General features: G+C 43.3%; 2 protein-coding genes across 4 annotated transcripts in view; one reads left to right on the forward strand and one right to left on the reverse strand.

The window, feature by feature from the left end:
* The window catches only part of NAPB (NSF attachment protein beta), a 34958-nt gene extending 27264 nt beyond the window's left edge, over window positions 1-7694 (forward strand). Inside the window, exons 8-12 of one of the 2 annotated variants that reach the window (XM_073339704.1) lie at window positions 1593-1697; window positions 3121-3189; window positions 3694-3744; window positions 4682-4796; window positions 5695-7694. In XM_073339704.1, the coding sequence (XP_073195805.1) occupies window positions 1593-1697; window positions 3121-3189; window positions 3694-3744; window positions 4682-4786 (330 nt within the window). In that variant the 3' untranslated portion in view covers window positions 4787-4796; window positions 5695-7694. Of the gene's footprint in view, window positions 1-1592; window positions 1698-3120; window positions 3190-3693; window positions 3745-4681 lie in introns of both variants that reach the window. The other variant, XM_073339703.1, reaches the window with a different exon arrangement.
* GZF1 (GDNF inducible zinc finger protein 1) lies at window positions 6197-24207 on the reverse strand. Of its 2 annotated transcripts, none has more exons than XM_073339701.1 (6): window positions 24065-24207; window positions 18015-19381; window positions 15465-15559; window positions 13737-13904; window positions 11873-12030; window positions 6197-11154 (listed from the first exon to the last, which is right to left on the reverse strand). In XM_073339701.1, exons 2-6 carry the CDS (start codon window positions 19358-19360, stop codon window positions 10798-10800), a joined length of 2124 nt encoding a protein of 707 aa, XP_073195802.1. In that variant the 5' UTR covers window positions 19361-19381; window positions 24065-24207; the 3' UTR covers window positions 6197-10797. The 2 variants fall into 2 exon arrangements, with proteins under 2 accessions (XP_073195802.1, XP_073195803.1); XM_073339702.1 differs by lacking the exon at window positions 24065-24207 and adding an exon at window positions 22658-22929.
* Between the last annotated feature and the right edge of the window lie 980 nt (window positions 24208-25187).

Genomic DNA, 25187 nt, shown 5'->3' on the forward strand with positions numbered 1-25187 from the left:
ACTTAGCTATTGTGTCATAATGAAGATTTTTTTTGGCTGGGAGTATTTTAAATCAGCTCTTTGCCTGTGAACTGTTTAGGGGCCCAGTCCTTGTACAGGATATCACAGAATCAAATCACTGTTCCCTAGTCTGCATCAAATGGCAAATAGAAGGCACTTTGAGAGAGGCTGTACTTGTGAAGCAGTGCACAATAAATAGAGCTCTGTGGGCATCTGATCTGGAATTACTGAGCATCCTCCCCTCCTGCTGACTTCCATAGGAGTTGAGGGCTCCCTGCACCTGGCCGAATCAGGCCTAAAACATTAAGATGTGGGGAAACAAACTATTGTAGTGTAGGGGTAGCTGGAGTCTTATGCTTGCACCATGGAGGAGTGGACATATGCTTCCAGGGATGCTGACTGGTGACGGTTACTGCATCTGCTCTACAGTTTTGCTCTCGCCAGTACTCAGCAGCCGAGAGCTAGTGCGCAGGGGACATGAAGCCACAGCCATGCTCTTCCCATTCCATACATGGCCCTTTTGGGGTCTGGAATATTGCTGGCAGCACAGGACCTCCTGCATTCTAGGACGGCAGCCATCCAAATGGTGTCTGCCTCCTGTATGGGTGTGCAGTGCTGGGAAACCAATTCCTTTCACTCTCCTTCCTCTTCTACTGATCTTGTGCAGGGCAGCCATGACTTGACCTCTATGTGTCTGTATAGTGCTATGTAACATGCTCCAGAACATCAGTTTGTAATGCCAGACAAACCTGGTGGAGGTGCTAGAGTGGATTCCCTTTGCCTGCAACATTCTGCTTTATAAGAGGTGCTAGTTTCCGATTGCTTGCCAGAAAAGCTGAGACGGAGTGCATCCCTGATGACTGGAGTGTACAAAACAGAGTACAAAACACCACTTAGTTAGAGGGAGAGTGTGCGGTTTTCCCCAGAATCAGTGCTCTTTTAAAATCCTACACATGCACACACACGTGCAGTCTCACTCCTCTTCTGTGAGGGCTCAGTCCTGCAAGGTGCTGAGCACTTTGTCCCCAGTCCACCAGCTTCCTTCAGTACATGAGGAGTCCCATTGGCTTTAGGGGGACTGTTTGTGCTTACAGCTAAGTACGTGCTTAAGTGCTTCGCTGGATCAGGGAGAGAGCGCTCAGCAACATGCAGGAGTGATCACTGGAGGAACAGAGAGAACCACCTTTCTGTTCTGGGTGGTGGTTCTCCTAAAAAATATTGTACAGCCTTTAAGTGCTGCATTGACATGTGCTGGATAAACCCTTAAAGAGGGTAGATGGGTGTGTGCATGCACATACATCTTTACAACCACAGTAGGTGGGGACTTTAATGCCTACGTCACTTTATTATTTTATATATAAGAATATTTGTGACTGATTTGTTTCACTTTGGAATTTTGTTGTACTAGATGAAACCTCTTGAGCTGTTGTTTTTTCTTAGGATGTGGTATTTGTTGCATGTTTTGAATCCAGTCTCTTAAACAAGTGTGAGCTCTTACATGTAATTTTGATCACCTTGGGGGTTTTTAGTTCTTGTCTTACAAAGAAAAGATAGTATACAACCTGACTGTCACTATAACTTTTTATATCTAGGTTGGAACAAATACTATGGATAATCCGTTGCTCAAGTACAGTGCAAAAGAGTATTTCTTTAAAGCTGCTCTCTGCCACTTCATTGTGGATGAGTTGAATGCTAAGGTTAGTGACCTCTAGTGTGTTCTCCTAGGATGTACAGTATCACGTAAATGAAATTTTGCAACATTAAGTAATGCAAATGTGACTGAACTATTTCGCATTTCCACAGTATGGGTGTGAAATATACATTCTCTCTTGATATGCGGTGATTACTATTAAACATTCACCGTAGGATCTGAGCTATGGCAGTGCGTTCGTTTTCGAAAAGAACAGTTGACTTTTATTTTTGCATGGGAATCATTGCTGAGGCGGGGCCTGTTTTTCAAAGCCAGATTTCCTTTTTATGCTTGCCAACAATAGGAGGCGCCCTTAGTTTTGGGTGCAGACAAAGGCATGTAGAGAGATAACTACGAGTCGAACGGAGGCACAGATGACCACATTCATATCCACAAAATAGTGCCAGCAATTATTTGCAAAAGAAAGGGAAGCACTCTCTGTCTAGCGCCATATTGTTCAAAACAAAACAATTTTTATGTGGGCGCAGTCCCATAAAAAGGCCACGATTTAAGTGTCTCCAAAAGGAAGCTGTTTCTGTTACTCCTTTTGATCAGGATTTTCAAATATATAGGAGTCCTTTCAGGGGCTGACTTTCATCCTGCCTGTAATCGAGTTGCTTTTTTTGTTTTGTAGGCACCTAAGTACTGCCCCTGACTTGCAGGCTCAGTCAGGTAATTAATGTTCTGGTGCAGCACCTGCTGAAGTCAGGCGGGATAGTTCTGTTGATTCCAGTGTGTGTTGGATCAGGCCAGGGATGTATGACCTGACTTGCACCTTCATGGCCTGATCCAACACACATTGAAATCAACAGGGCTCTTTAAAGTCACAGCTCAAGCTGAAAAAAATAACAGACCACAGCGTGACTGGCTTCTGCTTAAGAGGCAGCATGTACTTTCTCCTGTGGACTGCAGAAGTCATTCCCTTAGCTCTGCAGTCTCCGTTGTGTCTAGTTTCTCCTAAAATCTGCAGGGAAGAAAGGCAAATGACCTCTTTTTTGGAGTTCTCTCAAGGTAGATCCAAACTCTCCTTTCCTGCATCCTCCTTCAAACAGTGGACAGTTATTTTTCCCCCAGTAGAAATGTGTGTTAGTTTAGGTGGAAGGGGAACTAGCTGGGGTTAGGAGCATCACCTGTCACAATGACAGGGTTTAAAACTTAAATAAGCCTTCTAGCACATTATTTTCCCTCCACCCTTACAACACCTTAGACACATTCCCAGTTAGGCAAAGACCAAGTCTGGATCTTAAATCTGAATTTCCTTGTGTTCTTGGGATTTTATTGGAATCTGTTATGTTACGCTGTTTGTTGCAGTGTATTAGGGTTAGGTTACATAAAGACAATAACTATGAGAATAACTCTTGTATTTAGATGAAACCTAATGGTTGCTTTTTCTAGTAATTTCAACTGAAGGGCTCGCTTCTCTGTTTCAGCTTGCTCTTGAGAAGTATGAAGAAATGTTCCCAGCATTCACAGATTCGAGAGAGTGCAAGCTAGTGAAAGTAAGTAGAACTGATGTTAAATACAGTTGCCCTGAAAGTTGTTGTTGGTTGGAAAGTAAAAAAATTGCACTTGTACTATCTTTCCCTTACCATATACTATGTTGAGCTGTTCATATGATTTGTATATATTAGAGGACACCCCATGAATTGTACAGAACTTGTGTAACTGGGGAGACAATTAAAATAGAGACAAATTATAATGAAATGAAAGTAGATATTTATGTGTAAGCAAATATTATAACAGTAGATCCAAAGGGCCTGTTGGAGAGTATCAGACACTGTCTGTATATTGTTGGGTTGAACAGGTTCAGGAGTTCATCGTTCTGAGCGATGCGCAAGCATTAGATATTTATCTCTTTTGGTTTCTTAATGGAGAAAAGCGTTAGATGTAATCTGTAGACCACAGGGTAACAGAATACCCAGGCAGTGTGTGCTCAGTCTGCTGTAAATTGAAGTGATAAATTTTCAATACTAATGTATTACCCTTGACTGTAATTCTGTTAGAAACTGCTGGAAGCTCATGAGGACCAAAACTGTGAAGCGTACACTGAGGCAGTAAGTAGTCAAGCTATACACGGATACATTTGCGGCAGACTATTCTGGGACCAAAGTTCAAAGGAGCTCCCCTCTAAGTCTTCATTTCTGCACGCTAATTTTGCATGCTCAATTACTTGCACAAGCGTTCCTGGGCACTGTTATTCTTTGAGCACTGGCAGCATCCTCTGTGCTGTACAGAACACACAGGCAAAGGGGTCTGATTGCCATGTACACTGAAACCACTTCACACCGCTTTGGAAGGGTAAACAGAGCAGTGTAGAGGCCTTAGTGTAAATGAAAATTCAGTCTAAAGTCTCCATCCTGAGAAACTAATGGAAAGAGTTTACAATCTAAGGGCCTGATTCACGACTGTGTAACTCCAGTTTTACAGTGTAACGTCGCTGAAATCAGTGCAGTAGCAGATCAGGTTCCAAAAGTTTTTAAACATCTCTAGGCCATATTCGCCAGTGGGCATGGGGTGCCTCGGGCTGTTGCAGCAGTACTGAGTGGCTGAAAATGTCTAAAGGTCCCTATTCAGCAAACCATCCCTCCTCAGCAAAGCACTGAAGCATAGGCTTAAGTCCCCGTGAAGTATAATGTGTAAAAAAAAAAACCCAAAACTTGGGTGAGGTTCTTCTGAATTACCAGTGCTCACCTACTGGTCATCACTCCATTTCGAGGACTCTTTACTCTCCACTCTAGTTCCTTCCTCTTCCCTTCTTTTCCCAACAATCCTGGCCTCTTTGTGCTTGATCTTTGAAATTCCCACTGACTTTAATGAGCTTTGGATCAGCCCTTTACTACATGTATCGGTGGTTTAAGGAATATTTAACTAACAGAAATTTAAATAAATGACTAGCAAATGAAATGGAGCACACCATTTACTGCTAGGAGTAGTGATAGCAATATTCCCATTTGCCCTCTGTTAAACTGTTTTAAACTTCCTTCCCATTAGGTTAAGGAATTTGATTCCATATCTCGCTTGGATCAGTGGCTTACGACTATGTTGCTTCGCATCAAAAAGTCACTTCAAGGAGATGGTGATGGAGACCTAAAGTGAATTATTTGCGGTATATGTAGCATGTTGCCTAACTCCTAAATAATCTGTTTTTGTGTAATGGCCATGGACCATTATGGGATACTTGACACTACACCTAGCTTAATTTTGTTGTTTATGAACCAAATTACCTGTATTGTTAGTATCCTGGTGTCTTTTTGATGACATGGATGGATAAGAAATGATACTCCTAGGTGTTGCTGACAGATCTTCATATGTGAGAGCAATAGAGGGATTCACAAGACTTTTGAGATCAGTGAAAGAAATGCTTGTGGCAAAAATCTTTATTTTTGGTAGCTGATGAGCCAAAAGTCTTTCATTTTTAACTTATTTCTGCCGCCATTTCTCTACTAGCTCATCGTCTTCAACACTTTCGATCCATGCTTGTAAATATCCATGACATACAGTACACACAATATTTTCTGATCTAATGCTAACATATTGCTAAAGTTCTGTGTTTTTAATGGACCTTAGTCAGACATTAGATTTTTGTTTTTGAAATGATAGAGCTATTTTAATGATGCTAGTGAAATGCTTGTGATTTTTATATACAGTATGCATGTGTGTATGTGTATATACTATACAGATACATGTGTTCATGAACAAATACATAATGACCTGGGTCTAAAAACATTCATCTTCATAGGTGAGGGGTCTGCGTATAATATATTAAATCAATTACCTTCTCCCCAAAACATTCTTTAAGTAGGACCTAGCTTATCATGTATTTTCTATTTAAGGACTATATATGAAATGTAAGTTTCTTCTATTTTTTTGGTTGGAAATATTTTTCCACTTACATTATTTTTTGGTGCATACCATCTCTCCTGCCCTAAGATGACTTTAACAGGTAATAATATATTTTTCTAACTTTTCATTTACCTAAGTTCCTGCTATTGTCTTTGCTGCAGGTTTTTTGTATGTGCCAGAACGCTATTTCCTTCCCTTTGTGCTGTTGGCAAAGCTGTGTCAAAGGTATGCTGCCTAGTTATTGTATTAGGCTTGATCTTAGCTAAGATACCCTCCTTCAGCGCTGTTGGACAACAGCTTGCCCAGGCTTGTTTTAAAACTGTAGAAATTGAAAATGATCTTGAAGAATCCCAGTTTGTGTTTGTGTGTGCAGATCCTAGTTTCAGTGGAGATAAGTAGACAAGCTACCTACATTAAATATATGTATGACAGTGAGATAGACTCATGACCATATGCAGTTTCAGTGTTATGGCTTAATATTTCAATACAGTTCCAATAAGCTGTAGAAATTATTCCATTCTTAGATCACCAGTGCTGCTTACACAATGAAAGACTACTAGCTTTATTTTGCATAAATGCTGCTTGTCATTTGACCTTTTTAAATATTGGATACTGTAAAGTAGGAAAACACTAGTATTCCATAGTTGGCAATCTCTTTTGGAGGAAAGACCTGCCACAAATATGCACGGACCTACCCACATTCCAGACAGGGTACTAGCTGGCTTTTAAGAATATCTATTTTTTTTTTTGTTTGTGCTTCTAGCTTTCCTTAATAAAATGGGATTGCCAGGTGTATAGTAACCCTAGCAAGCCAGCACCCTTATGGCATTTGTTTACAGAAAATATCAGATAGGAGACCAAATGATATAAAAAATTCCAGGAGAGAAGATGGTTTTTATTGACTCCTATCAACAATCAATTTAAACTTTCTTCTACTTGATTGTTTTCTAAATCAGGAAGGGCTTAGTGTTATGTAGTGAGTGTGGCTTTTCTTGTAACTGGAATGAACACTAGTGAGTTATCATTGAAATTGTACAAAATCGTTTTCTAGAATTTGAAAAGCTTCTTAGAGAAGATGTGCTCGGTTTGTCCGATGGAGATGTGCGGCCGACAGGGGGCCACAGAGGAAATTTTTAAAAATGGGAGGAGCTGGTGCTGATGAGCAACAGACTCAGATATGCTGGGAAACATTAAAAAGTTGCAGCTTGTGTGATTAATGCTTGCTTACAAGGGCTAGTCACATTAGAAATGGCTGACTTGGGTCTCCCTCCAGGGAACTATTCCTGAACAAGTCCAACTTTCCTTTAAACAGATGTATGCCAACATAATCCTACAGTGTGGATGCAGCTTACAGCTATGGAAGGGTTTTTTCTGGGTCTGTAGGAAAAGCATGGCCCTGAGCACTAGCACCTAAGCTGGTAAAAGAATTCTCCTGTTGATCTAACTGCATCTACACTGGAGTTAGATCAGCATAGCTGTTGCACCGGGGGTTGACTTTTCACACCTGAGTGCTGTATCTGTGTTGACTCAGCTGTCTCTCTACACAGGCACCCCAGAGAGGAAAATACATGCATGCTTATGTTTAGAAAAAGAAGAGAGATGTCAAGCTTTGTTTGTAGGGGGGCATTAGTTTTTTTCAGTTTCATAACTTTCCTGATTCAAAAAGGAATATATTTTTGCCATCGTACATATAATTGGAGATCAGATAAAACACAGTTTAGTGAAAATCCTACACAGGCATGTTTTGTTAATACAGAAATTGTGGGAAAGCTTTTTTTTTTTACAACTTGGCACTGGTTATGAATTTATTTTTCCAGGACCTAAGCAGTATTTTTGCACAATTACAATAGTATACATAAATTGCTGCTGATGTACCAGTCTGTTATCTGTTATTAATGCACTCTATAACGTAGTAGTTCTGTCTAAATGCAAACCTTGGTGATTTTGTATAGCAGCATGTCATCTGTAATGTAATTATTTGTTGTAAGCCGTGATATACCAGTTTTCAAATCATGTAAAACATAGAGCAAAGCTGTCAGGGTGTTATTTTTCCTCCCCCCAGGTCAAGAATCTGTATTATGAAAACTAATAATGAAATGGCCTGAGCAGGAACAGATTGTTTTGTGTGAAGCGGTACAGTAATAAAATAAAAATTAAGTAATTTTGAGGAGCGTTCTTTTCTGGTGAATGGCTTGTGCTATGCACTTAAACTCCCTGGTTTGATCAGAGGTACTTTTTACAGCTTTGGGATAGCAGTGACCACTAGCGGTTTTAGCTGTATTTAACAGTAAAGCCCCTTTTCTTCAAAGAGTGCTCTGCAGCAAGTGGTTCCAGATTCTGCATATTTAGTGTGTAACTCTTTGGAATGCTGTGCATTGAATTTCACCTTGCGCATAACAAGTATACTAAATACAAATAGTCTGTACAACTGAAGTTCTTGTAGGGCTTACTATATGACTTGTGAAAATAAGTGATGTCTTGTAGAATTTTCTGATGCATGTTATAACATTAAAATTATTGCAGAAATAATCAGCACTATGGAAGCAAAACGGAGTACTGAACAATTGGAATTATTAGGGCCTAAGTCACCAGGTGATCAGTAGCAACTTATGTAGAGTTACTGTAATTATCTAAAATCATAAGATCTCTGCAATATACAATGCATTGTTCTCAGGGAAGAGGAATGTATGGTACTCCAAGCAAGTCACTTACAAAAAGGGCAGTAACTAGTTCAATATTTTAATAGGATTTAATAGTTCGTACAGGTTACTCACTTCCATACATTCATGGAATACAAAAATTTCCTCTGTCTACAGGTACTAATGCTCAGGATTTAAATATATCTACAAACACTGTACATTGGTCATTAGGAATCATTTGAACTTCAACACTCAAAGGGAACACAATGTTTGAATAAATATGTCAAATATAACCTTCTGGAAAGCTATTTTTTTAAACCCTTTTTCTGGATTAAGCTAGGGTTCAAAGGTAACATCAGAAGCTCCTTTAAGGTTCAAAAATACCCCAAAACTCTGGTCCACAGTTTGGTTATTTTTATTGCTTTGCCTACCAGTAAGTCTTTCAGGAGTGGGCCATAATGATGGATTGTGCTTAACTTTCAGCAAGCTTTTCTCAAACTGGTTCTTAAAAAAAAAATCTACTTTAAGGAACCTTCACCAAAAAATTTAATATCTGCAAAAATCAGAAGGGCAGGTCCTCAGCTGCTATAAACTGACATAGCTGAAGATCTGGCCCAATTTGGAACAGTTAATTGCTTGGTCAAGTTGATTAACAAGTATATTGCTCCTAAAATGTTCACAAAAGCACAAAATTGTACTGATCTAAAATGGTTTGTGCCTTTTCTAGCCCACTGGTTTGCCTCTTTGAGTTGTAAAAAAGGCAAGTGGGATTAAGATGTTTAATTGTTGAAAGCTTCATCTTAAAATGCTGTTAACCATAGGGCTAATTCTGCTCCACTTAAAATCCGTGGGAACAGGCTCAGGCCTTCTTCACAGACCTAATCAGCCTCTGCTCAGTTAAACACACCAAACACATGTCATTTCCTCAAAATAAAGAAAAAACTGAACATTAACGTATATATTTTCTCTCACTAAGAATAAACTAACTTGGAAAGTGAAACCCCTTGCAATGGAAAGAAACTGGTTGTACTGAGCCATCCCACTTGTGTTCCCTTTACTACCTGTAAGATAGTCTCATTGTAAAACAAAGGATTAGGACGAAAACTAACACCCTGAATTTGACCAGATTTTTGTAGATGGTGGGTTCCACAGAAAGGTCTGATCCTGCAATCTCTTACTAGGTTAACCCTCAACACCCTTGAGGAGTGCCACTGACAATCAGATTATTGGGAGCATAGCTTGCAGAATTCAACCCATAAAGCCTGATTTCAGTGGGCTTTTGGAGCAAGCACTACCTTCCTTGACACTTAAAAAAGGCACATTGTCAATATCTTCCTGTTAAATTTCTCAGCTCAGATACTAAATACCATTCTAACCAGGAAAACAAAAGCTTTAAAAATATAAATGTCAGCACTGATGTCATTTATTTTTGGCATTTGCCTCAGCTTGGGCACTTCCGGGCACTAGCCCGTGGTTGCATTTCCAACAATGACTCTTCAAAAAGTTTTTACAGAACTTGTAAAGAAAAACATTTATGTGGTTATTTCAATAAGCCTTTTCTAAAGTAAAATTTGGGGCCTGAAACGACTTGAATGGCCTTAATGTATCCCACTTATCACCTGTACCCCAAGGCCCCTATTCCACAAATGAATCCATCAGGAGAGACCCCTGTGCTCACATTAGTCAATAGGGATCTGCACCACTAGAGCCAGTTGCAAGATCAGAGTTTAAGAGTGCAAATTTAGTGAGTTATTTTAATCACTAGATTAGTGATCCTGCTAATTCACAATTGACACTTCTTATTGGAGCAAGTTCCGTAACAGTGTATGAGCTATTTTAGAACAGCGCAATCTGCTTCCAACACCCAAACCCGCAGGCTACAAGTTCCATATTTTTGCTATGGAAAAACAGGAACTATTGGAATGTAACTCCATACATTTCCCAAGCTTGCTCCCATTAGTTTTTCCAAACACTAAAATAATTCTGCTTGAAGCTTTGGCAAAGCCAAGATTAAAACACTTTCTGAAATGAAATTTAACAGAATTTTATTTTCTACATATGAACTTTTACTAGGAAAGTATATTTAATTCCATTGACTGTTAGGCCAGAAGCACCACAATATTTCTGTTTTGTTCACACATGTTGTGGAATCGAATTGGAAACAAAACAAAAAAACCCGCACCCTCCTTTCTAAGGGAGCTGCACTCAAGCCATCCAAACAAAAGGAAGAAGGGCTTACCACACCTTTGCAGGAAGGGTAGCGAAGAGAAGACTGCGTGGACCAATTTCCAGACATTAAAACAATGGCAGGTCTTCATATGCTCTGCTTGAGGTTAACTGCTCTCTGAAGTGATTGTACTATTTCACACTTTCATAACAAAGGGTACAGAAAAATCAAGAAACGAATGAAGTAGAATAATAGCTATCAGCTGGGAAAAGGAGCTACAGCTAGACTATGCAAATTGAAGATTACTGATTGGTGTTTTAAGGGTGAGGAGGAGATAAATGCCGTGAATGTCATCCATGACTAGTCCCTCTTCCTTTTGGGTCTATGCTTTCTCCTAATTACATCACTAGGTTACTGGCAAAGTCAGAAGTTAGGCTGGGTTGGTGAACAATACCAAATTATTCCATATTCACCAGAGCATGGAGCTGCGGCTGAAGAGCATCTGTCTGTGTATGTAGTACTGTAAGCTCACTTAAGGTGGTAGCTATGAGGGCTTCTTGGGGTCCCACAGTCCCATCTGATTTGCAGTCTGTCACTATGGTAGAACTGTTGTCATGCAGTGCAGTCACACTCCCTGGGACAGCAGTCAAGTTTTGATAGTGGCCATTTTCAGAAAAAGACAGCAACTTCTCTGTTATTTTAGGTGACATGTGATACTCTTCGTCAGGAAGCTCTGTCTTGTGACCTTCATCGTTCTTAGACACTCCTTCAACAATAACCAGGAAAGACTTCCAGGGTGTATTCTTATCATGTATCTAAAACCAAACACAACACCGTTTCAGCACTTGCTGTTTAGAATGACAACACTTTGCCTTTCTACAGAATCTGCCAGCCAAGGATCTAAAAATCTGTTTACAAATAATGGGGCAGATTCTCTGCCCTGCTCCTCAGCTTTTATACTGCTCAGGCAGTGTCAAAAGGAGGGGGACTTGCTACATCTTCCTACATGGGGATTCTCAAGCAGGCACACAGTCACCAAAATGGACTCCTATGGCAGCCCTCTGGAGACAGGGAGAAGAGGCCTGAGCTATAATAAGTTGACGCAGAAAACAGCAGCCCCAGTGCTGCTCCAGTCAGGTCCCTGATGGGCCCCCTTGCTCCATTTCATCAAGTGTTAACTTGGCAAAGCAGTGTCTCTCTCCAAATAAGTGAAGTCTCACACAGCCCCCCTGTATTATCACTTCCATTTCGCAGGGAAATGGCAGACCCAAGGTCATATGCTGGGTCAGTGAAAGAGTGAGAAAAATAACTCTCCTTCCTGCTATGTGTGTTTGCTATGCTGCCAGTAGTGAGATTAGTTTGACTGTAACCCAGGAAAGCTGTCGGCCTCAATGGGACAATGCATTTCCTTAGGTGTTCTAAAGCCAACAGGCCCTTTTCTAGAACGGGCCCATTTTACACAGGCGTGTCTGAAATGCGAGATCAGGCCGACGGGAGCTAGCAGTGGAGTCTGTAGCAGGACTCCGTCCTTACTGAAGTGTGCCGCCGCAAGGTCGACTTATCCGTGAACGTTCGCCCACATGCATTGCACATGAACGGTTTCTCCCCCGTGTGTATTCGATGATGGCGCTGCAATGCGTTGAGCTGCGTGAACTGCTTACCACACTGATCACAACAATAGGGCCGTTCACCTGAAATCAGAGCACAGGGTTAGACTGACCTCTTAGCCGTACCCAGAGTGCTGCTCCTTTGGTGATCTCATACGTGCCCTCATATCACATATATTTGACTAGGCACATACAGGCATGTTCAGAAAGCCTGCAAATACATTTGCGGGAATTTCAGATTTGCAGAAAATTATACTGACACATCCAAGGTAAACAGACCATTGCTATAGTTTAAAGGCAGATCCTCTGCTAGTGTAAATCGGTTTAGCGCTATTGAAGTCAACAGAGCACTTGCATCAACTGAGCTTCTGGCCTGAAATACATGAGTTTTCATATTTACCTATAGCAGTATTTTACTAGGGCAGGAATTCTGGGGTTTATCACACCATCTACCAAAGCAGATCACAATACCATTCAGCAGGTAAAATGCACTTTAGTCTAAAGCATCTTTCACCTGTGATTTATTATTTACCCTAGTAAAGCATTTTGTGATACAGCCACAGGGTTAAATAATAGCACAGGGAAAGAAAGTAGGGGTTTCAGATTATTTGAAAATAGATGCAAATGTGATGAGGCAGAGCGATACAAGGTTGGTATTGCAGATGGCAGGCAATATAGGGGAGAAGGCTTTAGCATCAGTGGCAGGATTGTGTGCAGGGACAGAGAAGAGACCAGTGCTAGACAAGCTGAGGGGAGGAAAGTAGAGAGAGTGTCTAGGGAGAATTTCATAACTGTGGACAATATTAAGCTGGCTCTTGCAGTGGAGAGCAACTAGATGGTTATAGTGTGGGCTTCACTTTGTACATGAGCAAAGCTAGACAGAAACATTCGCACCGTGCTGCAGTGTTGGAAACTAAGGAGCACTCCAACAGACAAAAGAGGAGATAAAGACATGGATGAAGATTTCAGCAGGGGTAGAACTGAGGCTGATAAGATACAGATGAAGTTATGGAGGAAGCCATATAGCTATGGGTGAAGGAGAGCGTAGAGTCAAAGACAATGTCAAGGACCCAATCAGCAAAGGCAGTAGGTAGTGTTTGCTCAGAGATGCTGGCAGCAGCAACCTGACACTGACTAGAGTTGCATGGTTCAGATGGAACCACTAGGGAAGCAAGGCTGCGTCTGAGCAGAGATGCAGTTGTACCCATGGCCATTTTGCTTCTCATGTCAGAGAACAGGGTACAGGCAGAGACAAACACAAATTGGGAAGAGGAAGCAAGCAAGAAAGGTGGGTGGGAGGACAGGTCTGCAAAGACAAAATTGATCTTTGCAGTATTTTGAATGGAGCTAAAATGGATCATAGAATCATAGAATATCAGGGTTGGAAGGGACCTCTGGAGGTCATCTAGTCCAACCCCCTGCTCAAAGCAGGACCAATCCCCAACTAAATCATCCCCGCCAGAGCTTTGTCAAGCTGGATACGGCTCTTTATTTACTAATAAACTTCTCTGCGTGTCTCATGGGGCATCAGCACAGCTCTGTGAAGTGCTTGATAGTTAACTGCTGTTGTATAACCAGCAGGGAGAACACATTTTTGGAGGATGGAGTAAGAGGAAAGGAATGGAGGAAACACCACCATTGGCTGAAAATAGTTTTAAGAGTTCCACAAAGGATTAGTACGTTTAAAAGTAATAAAAGTTCTTGGTTAAAGGAGTCCCTCAACATTAAATAGTCTTAAGATTTAGACCTATAGATCTTGACACTTTACTTTCCAAACAAATGTTTCCTACCTGTGTGAACTTTAATATGCTGGTAAAGCGAATTCCTCTGTGCAAATGTTCTGAAGCAAACTTCACATTTAAACGGCTTGGATCCGGTATGTATTCTATTATGGTGTTTCAAGTACTCCTTCGAGGCAAAGCTCTTCCCACATGTTTCACACATAAAAGGCCTTTCCCCTACAGCCAGGGTGAATCAGAGAAGGAAAAAACAAAGGAGTGTTTTAGAACCATGCAAACACAGAGCTATTATATACAAACTAAACACAGGTCAATGTCAAAAAGGATTTCAATGGGCCTAGCTCAGGGGAGTCAGCGCTGCCTTATCAGGTACGGAATATGCCTGTTTGAGAAGCTGTACAAGGCACCACTCTCAGAAGGCACCAAAATATCCCCAAATGTAGTACCTGAACAAAAGCCCACTGAAGTCGTCAGTTAGTTGGAGTCGTTCCACTAACTTAGCAGCCTTTGGCTTGGGCCCATACTGAACACAGTCCTGCTCACCTTCATTAGAAGGCCACTCCATTAAGTAGCTGACGTTCGGTTGTTGCTTAAGGCAAGTTTCCCTGTATTAACATGTCACTGGTTTTACATTTTCTGCCAGCTCACATTTGTTCAAGGCAGAAGAGTCCACGAGCAGGGGGGATGGAGAGATTTCTGACACGTGTGGGTAAGAAATGCAAAAGGAAAAGAAGAAATTCCCCACACATGACTTAAGTCTGGTGGTAGAATATCAATCCAGCACATGAGATTTAAATCACAAGTGTATGAAGTAGGTAATTACAGGTTAAAATAAGCCACTTTTAAAATTATGTTTCTTAGGTTAATTGCTGCATGTCTGCCCAGGACATGAGTTCATAATTAGCTTTAATAATTAGGATAAAGCCCTACTAACAATGGGACTGAATTTCCAAAGCAGTCTCCAGCTACCCGTATTCCAAAGTCCATTGAAGCCAATGGGAAACTTCCATTCCCTTTAATAGGCTTCGCCCACTTCTACCCACTTCCCGCCCACAAGCAAAGACCACTGATGTGGGTAGCCCATGCAAGGAAGTAAGGGAGCAAAACGCAGACCGAGTAAAGGTGTCTCATAAATGAGCCCTTTGTAAACAAAAATAAAAAAGACCTTTTTACTGACACTCACAGTCATAGCTGGGTTTATCAGAATTCCTTTTTAAACAATTTTGCAGACCAGTATTAGTTTATTAAACTAAATGACACTAAACCTGTATGAAGGAAAGGTGTGGGATGCCGCAATATTTTTGATAAGGACACATTTAAAAACTTGTTTTTACGGTAGTAAATTCCGAAAATGTTAAGGGTGAAGCTTTGAAGATCCCCCCCGTCTCTCTCAAAAATGCTCTAACTCCAATACAGAAAAGCAGAATATGCAACAAAAATTTACTTGTGCTTCATACTGGAGCTCCTGATCGCTCAGGATCCAGATGGCTGCAATTATTTATACAGCTGGTGTTTTACTGAAGTCTTGTGCTGTGTTTTTTTCTTTAGGAAATGCTAATTAAACTTAACCCTTTTTTGTACATTTCCTTAAACCTAGCAACCTGGGTAAAGACACCTATTCACAAAATCATGATCTCCCCCCCACCCACACACACACATTATAAATGTCACAAACATATGTCACAAACACAAGCTGCAACAGCAGTTAGGTTCTAAATAACATAAGTTTTGCATCTAACATCCCTTTACATGGCGAGGGTGACAAAAGAAGAAACTTGCCTGTGTGACACCTTTTATGATATATAAGCATGTGATTCTGTGTGAATCTTGCACCACATTCATCACAGACAAATGGTTTTTCACCAGTGTGGATTCTGAAATGAAAAAATACCATTAAGCTAAAAGGTTCTCTCTCCTCTACAGTACATTACTAGTCACTGTTACTGTATGGCTATCCTCTGAAATGTGACTAAAAAAATTTGGCATTGTGGAGTTCAGTGCTAATGGTCTTTCTAAGATTTCCTAATCAAGCCGAGATTCTGAGCTGTGATCCACACAAGCAGAGTGCTGTGCCTGACTATCACATTCCATGATTTGGAATCAGGATCCAGAAATATTTGAGCCAAAGAAGTTTTTGGTAAGCTTAAAAATCTATACTGAATTTTTACACACTTCAAATACAAAAATGGAGAGGGAAAGATATAGAGGGTTAAATTATATTTAATTGTAATAAAAATATAAACTGTTCTTTTAAATTGCACCTGGAATCTGAAAGTCAAGCAGTAATCTTTAAGGCTCGGATATCATCAATAACATTTTCTGCAATCAGAATTTGGCTAACAGTTCTTTTTAAATGATTACTGAGCCAGAACATAGTTTGGTTCGCTATTCCCTAGCTGTGCTGGCTCTGCAGGGTTGTCAGACCTACAAAGTAAAGTAAGTGGCTATGGCTCAGACTGAAGACACAGAGCGAGCAGAACAGGAAAATGCCATTTTTATATAAGCTTAACTCTCTCACCAACAGAAGTTGGTCCAATAAAGGATATTACCTCACCCACCTTGTCTCTCTATATCCTGGGACCAACACGGCTACAACTACACTGCATTTTTATACAGTCATTTTCCTTATTATAGCTTCAGTCCTGCAATGAGATCTGCATGGGTGAAGTCCAGGGTCCATGCAGAGCAGCTTGCAGGATCAGGGTCTATAACTGCACTTCAGTTGCATCTACCTTTAACTTCCTGCCTACACATGAACTTCACACTTGATTTACTTGACTCCTTTGAATAGTTCTGCAGGAACAAAAATACCAGATGATCAGTTCTCACAGTTAAATATTAGCAGGGGAGATTATATGTAAAAATTAAAATGAAAAAATTAGGTAATTATCTGAAGTGGGTTCTTCCTCTGGGTCTCCCAAGCATCTTGTCTTTCTAGGTCTGTCTTCTAGAGTATAAGCTCTCGGGACAGGGACTGTCTTGATATGCATGACACATACAATGCTGAGCACCTTCTCAATACTTAAACAATAAAATCATCATAGATAGCATTGTCCATTCATATTGGTACCAGTTAGAGGGGGAATCTCATTCATTTTCCTGACCAGTGAATGATTTTCAGTGTCAAATGGTCCCAACACTTTAGAGGGTGATGCTGAAAAAATTCGATATCTGTGTTGGTAACAACATTTTAGGACCTAATCCTGCAAATGCTTACTACGGGGCATAGTGTTTACTATCATGTGAAATCTCATTGATTTCAATGGAACTATAATGACAGAAAGCACCCTGTCTGTCTGTAGTACGTTTAGATTAAGAGACTAAACTCGAATGGACTTCATACCTCAGAGGAGAGAGTGGCCTAGCGATGGCAGAACCTTCCAGAGTTCTAGTTCCAGCTCGGAAAGCGACATTTTGGGGAATGCACCATCTACCTCCCTTTTCCCCCACTTACCCTGTCTCAGAGTGTGCTCTGTGGGCTAGCGAGGGGTTGATTCTGCAAGGCAGTGGCCCCAATCCTACAAAACACTTACACATGTATTCAACTTTAAGAACAAGTAATTCCCTTTACTTTAAACACATGCTTAAGTGCTTTTGCAGCGTCAGGGCCAGAGTAGCTCATCACCTTGCAGTCTCAAGCCCCAAGTGAGCCAAATTTGCCCTCACAGACACGCAGCTCACATGGACTTCATGAGTCCCATGTGCAAAGGCACAATATTCTCATTTTCTAAGTGCTATATAAATATTAAGCTTTATTACCCTGCTACAGTCCTCATCATTCCTGCTGTCTGTCTACTTTCTGCACTTAATTCGCTGACAGTGACACCAGATTGGTCTGTTTCTAGTCAATTTCACTTCTTGGGGTTTTTTTGCAGCATCCTGGTGCTGTTTTATTTGGGTTACACACACCACTGAGGATTTTTACATTTTTAAAAACATTTTTCATTCCCACTGCATAACATTTTACTATTAATTTTAGTGTTTCCTAAATCAGTTAAAAAAAAACCTAAGGCCCCAAACCTTCAAACATTCTAGCATATGTGCAGTTTTACTTATGAGAGCAGTCCCACTGATTTCAATGGAACTACTCACATGAATAAATTTATGTGCTTAAGTGCTTGCTGGATCGGGGCCTAACCCTATACTCTGGGCTTAAATTAAATGACAGTGCTCCCCTAATTAGAAAGAAAACACTCTGAAAAGGGATATATTGAAACCCTCCAGTCAGTCTCCTTTTAAATCCTCACTCTACTTGAGGTTCAGGATGTCTTTCAGTGGATTTTACCTTTCCCACCAGAATCTAACAAGGCCAGTTAAGTCTGTTCGTACCTCATGTGTGTTTTAAGTGCAGAAGGCTGAGAAAATTTAGCCTCACACTCTGTGCACCCATAAGGCTTGTCGCCTGTATGCGTCCTTTCATGAAGCCTCAAGGCAGTTTTGGAGCTCAAACCCTTTCCACACTGTTGGCACTGATGACGCTCCCCACCACCCTCATGAACCTGAAGAATGTGCCTCTTGACGTCCTTCTTCCTCTTGAACTTCTTACCACAGAGTTCACAAGGGAAGTGGCGCTCACTGGTGTGGACATGGCGCTGGTGGCTTTTTAAATTGCACCGGTTGGCAAAGGTCTGACTGCAGGTTTCACACCGGTAAATGATTTCAGCTGCAATGCCGTGACTGTGCTTTATGTGCTTGAGGAAGCTCTTCTCATACAGGAATTCCTTCTTGCAGGTGCTGCATTTGAAGTTGCTGCCTCGTTTCTTCTTATCCTCCTCTGATTTTTTAAAGTTGTCTTCTAATTCAAAGTTGCCATTGCACTCTTCATTCTCAGGCTTCATGCTGTTCTCCACTTGCCCCTCTTCCTTCTCCACATCATGCATGATTTGGTCTTTCGGGAACTTGTTCTCTTCAGTAGCATCCTCTGCATTCTTCTGTTGCTCTCTCAACCGCCTTGTGTACTTCTTCTTGGGGATTTCTACAAATACTTTCCTCCCAGCCAGTCTCCCACTGGCTCTTCTTATTTTGGCATAGGGAGGCTTCATGGTTTCTTTTTTCTTGTCGACCTTCTCCTTTGATTTGGCAGTTGGCCTCTCGGGAGAAACTCCATTGCTGGGTCTTTCCATGCGGGAACTGGGAGAATCAGGAGGACAGTCTGCATGGTCACCTTCTGACACAACAGTTGTCTTCAATTCAAGTAAAGCATTTGATTGGATACCACTGTTCTCCTCAGCATCCTGTGATTCAGAGAAATTTTGCAACTCCAGCAACACTGATTCAAGCATTTGCTTCTTCAGCTGAAAACAGGTTTCAGACAGGTCCAAACACTTAAGCTTTTCAGCTATTTCCAGCATACGTTGCACACGGTCTTCCTCCACTTCTACCTTCGCAGTATACACAAACTCAAGAAATGAAGCAAAATCAGCTACCTGGACCTCATTCAAGAACACGTTTGACCTTGGGCTATCCATGCTCTTCTCATTAAGAAACACCTCCTTGAAGAACTTGCTTGTTGCTGCCAATACAGCTTTGTGAGCAACAAACTCTCCCCTGACACCTTGATACTCCACACTAACGGTCACATCACAAAGATGGCCCAGAAGACGCAGCTGATGCATTTCGTTAAGAAGGTTTATCGGCGAGGACTTTGATTCTAGCAACACTGCATTACTTTCCATCTTTCTTCTTTCTGCAAATTGCTGTTAACAACATCACATGTTAGTTGCCTATCATGAAGAAACCAAAACTTAAAAGCCCAACTCCCATTCCGACACCTTAATAAAGTGGCCAGATTTTCAGAAAAGCACTTTTGAAAAATCTGGCCCGAAGCACAGACTAGATTAGCTGTGTCTCATTTCTATTAGAAATAAGCTAGCAGCCATTCATAGAAAGTAATTAGATTTTTCAGAAGTTAACTTCTATTTCAAGTCACAGTCATCATTATGGCAGATTCACTCCTTAAGAAATCAGAAGTAAGATGCTAAAAAAGTGCAGAGTTCAATCTAATAGGATTCTAAAATGTAATAAAGACTAAGTGAACAAAAGAAGGATAAAAAGAAATGCTTTCATTAAGGTGCATAATAAAAGCATACTTACAATCCCAAATAGAATAATTCCTGAGAATAGGCTTTTGGGGTAAACAAAAAGATATTTTAAACAAAAGTTGGATGAAGTGAAAATATGAGTTCTCAAAACACAGAAGTCAAGGAGACTATAAAACAGTGGGGCTAATTATTTATCTCCACAAGTTGGGAAAACTGTTCTAAAATAACAGGGTTATGGACCATGGTCTGACCCAGTATGACAGCTCTTACGTTCTTATGATTGGTCTGCCTCTTGCAAGGCCTACTGTAGATTGACATCTTTTACCAAGCATGGACGATGGAGCTTGGATGGCTAAACACAACTTCCATTTCTTTTAATTTATCCCAGAGACATTTTCTCTTCCCTCTCATCTCAGACTATATATTTTGGGGTTAACTAAGCAAAGATCCGTTAATTGATAAAGCATTTGATATCAGCACAGTTTGGAAGTGAGTTTTTCAGTAGAGGTACAAGCCTTTAACTACTTTACATGTTACAATACTTCCTGTATCACTTTGTAATTAGCTACTTGTTTACTGATTGAACAAATGACCAAAAGTTGAAAAAGCTATTATTACGAACTGTCCCGAGTACAGACACCAATGGTCATCACCAGAGAGTGAGCACAGAATCTTCAGCTTCAAAGTCACCAGCCTCTTCCACTTGAGCTAGAGAATTCCTTAAACTGTATACCCTATCTATTAGTTTCTAAGAGTCAGGCCCAAGAGAGACTATCCGAATCATTAAACCAGTGTATTATATGAACATTAATAACCCACACTCTCCATAAAGCTGTGATAATAGAACTAAGAACTACCATCAAGGTAAAGAATGCACTCGTCCTTAACATTGGTCTTCCATTCTATTGGAATTTGTTCAAACAGGAAACACTAATTTAACATATTCAATAAGGTATATAGTGCAATGGAAGGCTTTCACTTCCAGTGGGTGACAAACTCTCGTTCAAACTGCTAACAGCATTCTCTGCTTCAAGCACGTATCTGTGCCAAGAGAAACATCCATATCCATTTCTCCTAAAAAAGATGCTCTGTCACTGAAGCCTGCAAACTGCTGTGTGGGCACAGGGAGTCTGCCCACGGGGAACAGCTTGTAGAACTGGGGACCATGTGCTCATGTATGGCCAGCTATCTGTTATCCAAGTCACATGCCATACTAAAGTGCCACCGTCTAGAGTAGTGGTTGTCAAACCTATTTGATCGTGCTCTCCTTCTTTGTGTCTGTAGTAGTTTATGCCCTGCCCCATCACACAAGTACATATACCAATATGTGCAGTGGCAGTGCTTCACTTCAATCAGGTTCGGCTTCTGTTTTTCACTTGCGTTGGTTATTTTTTGAGCCAACGATCCATTGTAATAAAAGCAAAATTGTGATTGTGGTCCATGTGTGCAATTAAATGTGCACACAGTGTCGTAGCAAACAGATTAACATACAGATGGCAACGACTATGTAGAATGCTATGCAAGCTTAAACAGAAATCCGACAAAAAGGACAGTGCCATCTGAGGGCCTGATATGTCTGGAGGAATCCGTTTTGCTAGTTAGGCATTGCTGTGGGTAAAATGTGCACAACAAGTTTCTCCCCCCCACAAAAAAAAGCTGCTCGTGCCCCACCCCCAAATACATTCCACACTCCCCAGTTTGAGAACCTCTGGTCTAGAGGCAGAACTGCCTGACAAAACAAAAGACAGAAAGCCAGTTTTGTCAGGCATAATCCAGTATGGCTAAAGTGACAATTATAATCTGTGAGGCACAGTAGAATGGCCACTGGAACAGAAGAGTGGCATCAAGTTTAGGTGACAGATAAAGTGAGCATGTGAAGCCCAGCTAACAGTGCTGTAGGGATGGGATCAGGAAACACGGAAGTTATCAGGCTGACACTCATGGAAGCTTGGCCAACAGGGCAGACTCCTGCATGACACTGTGATGGTGTGTTGCCACAGGACCTCATCAAACTGGATCAAAACATCACAATGGACTTCACACCCTTTCCTAGCCGGGTATTTACACTAATCTCATCCCATGCACCACACAACACCTAGCAATTCCCCTTACACTCCACCTGCAGCATCTGTGGTACAATAACCACGTTAAACACGGTGACACCAACAACCCCAAGAGATACTGGGCATGAGGGGATGTGCAGGGCAATGTCCCCGTCACAACAGCTGGAGAGATTCCACTCGCCCCCATCATCACACCTCTTATAGAATCATAGAACTAGAAGGGACCTCGAGAGGTCATCTAGTCCAGTCCCCTGCACTCAAAGCAGGACTAAGTATTATCTAGACCACCCCTGACAGGTGTTTGTCCAACCTGCTCTTAAAAATCCCCAATGATGGCGATTCCACAACCTCCCTAGGCAATTTATTCAAGTATTTAACCACTCTGACAGGAAGTTTTTCCTAATGTCCAACCTAAACTGCCCTTGCTGCAATTTAAGCCCATTGCTTCTTGTCCTATTCTCAGAGGTTAAGAACAACAATTTTTCTCCCTCCTCCTTGTAACAACCTTTTATGTACTTGAAAACTGTTATGTCCCCTCTTAGTCTTCTCCAGACTAAACAAACCCAATTTTTTCAATCTTCCCTCATAGCTCATGTTTTCTAGACCTTTAATAATTTTTGTTGCTCTTCTCTGGACTTTCTCCAGTTTGTCCACATCTTTCCTGAAATGTGGCGCCCAGAACTGGACACAATACTCCAAATGAGGCCTAATCAGCGCGGAGTGGAGCAGAAGAATTACTTCTCATGTCTTGCTTACAGCACTCCTGCTCATACATCCCAGAATGAGGTTTGCTTTTTTTCCCAACAGCGGGCTGCATATTTAGCTTGTGATCTACTATGACCCCCAGATCCCTTTCCGTACTCCTTACGCAGTACTCCTTCCTGGGCAGTCATTTCCCATTTCGTAGGTATGCAACTGATTGTTCCTTCCTGAGTGGAGTACTTTGCCCCTCTGTAAAGGGGTGTGTCTGGGATCCAACGCCTCTACCCTCACACTGTGTTCAGAGTGTCTGTGGGGTTAACCCTCAGCCCCACTCCCTTGGGAGGAAATGTCTGTGGGCCTCACAATCTCAGGGGGAGTTGTCCATAGGTAAACACCTCATCCCCACACCCCTGGGGAAGGAAACGCTTGGGAGGGCCACGGGGTGTGTGTGTGTGTGTGGGGGGGGGAGGTTCTATGGGGGAAGGGGGTGTGTGGGGCTCCCCCTGTGCCCAGGGGGGGGGGAGGTTCTATGGGGGAAGGGGGTGTGTGGGGCTCCCCCTGTGCCCAGGGGGTGGGGATCTATGGGGGAAGAGGGTCTGTGGGACTCCCCCTGTGCCCAGGGGGTGGGGATCTATGGGGGAAGGGGGTGTGTGGGGCTCCCCCTGTGCCCAGGGGGTGGGGATCTATGGGGGAAGGGGGTGTGTGGGGCTCCCCCTGTGCCCAGGGGGTGGGGATCTATGGGGGAAGGGGGTGTGTGGGGCTCCCCCTGTGCCCAGGGGGTGGGGATCTATGGGGGAAGGGGGTGTGTGGGGCTCCCCCTGTGCCCAGGGGGTGGGGATCTATGGGGGAAGGGGGTGTGTGGGGCTCCCCCTGTGCCCAGGGGGTGGGGATCTATGGGGGAAGGGGGTGTGTGGGGCTCCCCCTGTGCCCAGGGGGTGGGGATCTATGGGGGAAGGGGGGGTGTGGGGCTCCCCCTGTGCCCAGGGGGTGGGGATCTATGGGGGAAGGGGGGGTGTGGGGCTCCCCCTGTGCCCAGGGGGTGGGGATCTATGGGGGAAGGGGGGGGTGTGGGGCTCCCCCTGTGCCCAGGGGGTGGGGATCTATGGGGGAAGAGGGTCTGTGGGGCTCCCCCTGTGCCCAGGGGGTGGGGATCTATGGGGGAAGGGGGTCTGTGGGGCTCCCCCTGTGCCCAGGGGGTGGGGATCTATGGGGGAAGGGGGGGTGTGGGGCTCCCCCTGTGCCCAGGGGGTGGGGATCTATGGGGGAAGGGGGTCTGTGGGGCTCCCCCTGTGCCCAGGGGGTGGGGATCTATGGGGGAAGGGGGGGGTGTGGGGCTCCCCCTGTGCCCAGGGGGTGGGGATCTATGGGGGAAGAGGGTCTGTGGGGCTCCCCCTGTGCCCAGGGGGCGGAAGGGTCTGTGGGGGGAGGGGCTCTGTGGGCGCCCAGGGGGCAGAGGGGTCTGGGGGGGGGTCCCTCATCCCCACACCCGGGGCACATGTCCGGGGGCTTCCCCCGCCCCGGGAGGGGGGGCGGTCTGCAGGGCTCACACCCCAGCCGGGCCGCGCTCACTCACCGGGCAGCCCCGGGCTCCGCGCGGCGGCCGGAAGCGCTGGGCGCTCACGAGCGCTCCCCCCGCCCAGCCAGTTCCGGCAACTGCCACGGGCGGAGCCGCAGCGCTGCCGCCGCCATGGGCGTCACTACACCAAGCGTCGCCGCCCTCCCGGCTCGAGCCACAGGGCGGCGGCGCAGAGATATGACGCAAACGGACAGCGAGCCGGGCGGAAGTAGCGTCAGACTCCTCCTCCTCGCGTCGCGGGGTTGCCTGGCAACGTTTCCCCCTTTCGGGGATGGGGCCGCTGGCTGGGAGTGAGACCCCACTCCGGGGCCGCGTCCCATCCCTACCAGTCCTGTGCCCCCCACGCGCCTCAGTCTGGGCTCACACTGCGCCTCCTCCCACCAGGCCTTCAAACGGGCTTCGTCCCCTTTCCAGATGGCCCCGTCTTGTCATTCCATTTAACATGGGGGGGGGGGGGTAGAAACCCCACAGGACCTCTCCTCCCCCCCAGTAACAAGGGATCTGAGGAAGCTAATTCAAGGGAAATTAAAAGACAGAGTCACAAGAGTGAAATGCCTGCAAGCTGCAGGGAAACTTTTTAAAAACACCATCATAGAGGCTCAAACTATATGTATTACACCCCCACAACTCCCCCCCCCCCCAAAGGATAACAAATCTACTGTGGCTAACTAAATAACAGAGTAAAAGAAGGGGTTAGAGAGAAAAAGGCAATTTTTAAAACCCAGAAGTCTAACCATACTGAGGAAAATAGAAAGGAGCATAAACTCTGGCAAGTCGCATGTAAAAGTAGAATTAGGCAGGACAAAAACAAATGTGAAGAGCAACTAGCAATAGACACAAAAACCGACAGCGATTAAAAAAAATAGTACATCAGAAACAGGCAGCCTGCCAAACAATCAGTGGGGCCACTGGGCAATGGAGGTGCTAACGGAACACTCAAGGAAGACGAGGCTGTTGCAGAGAAACTAAATGAATTCTTTGCATCAGTCTTCACCGCAGAGGATGTGACGGAGATTCCCACACCTGAGCCGTTCTTTTTGGGTGACAAATCTGAGGAACTTTCCCAGATTGAGATGTCAATAGAGGGGGTTTTGGAACAAACTGAAAATTCAGTGTTGGT

Source organism: Lepidochelys kempii, chromosome 3, assembly GCF_965140265.1.
Source record: "Lepidochelys kempii isolate rLepKem1 chromosome 3, rLepKem1.hap2, whole genome shotgun sequence".
In the NCBI taxonomy this organism is placed as follows: domain Eukaryota; kingdom Metazoa; phylum Chordata; order Testudines; family Cheloniidae; genus Lepidochelys; species Lepidochelys kempii.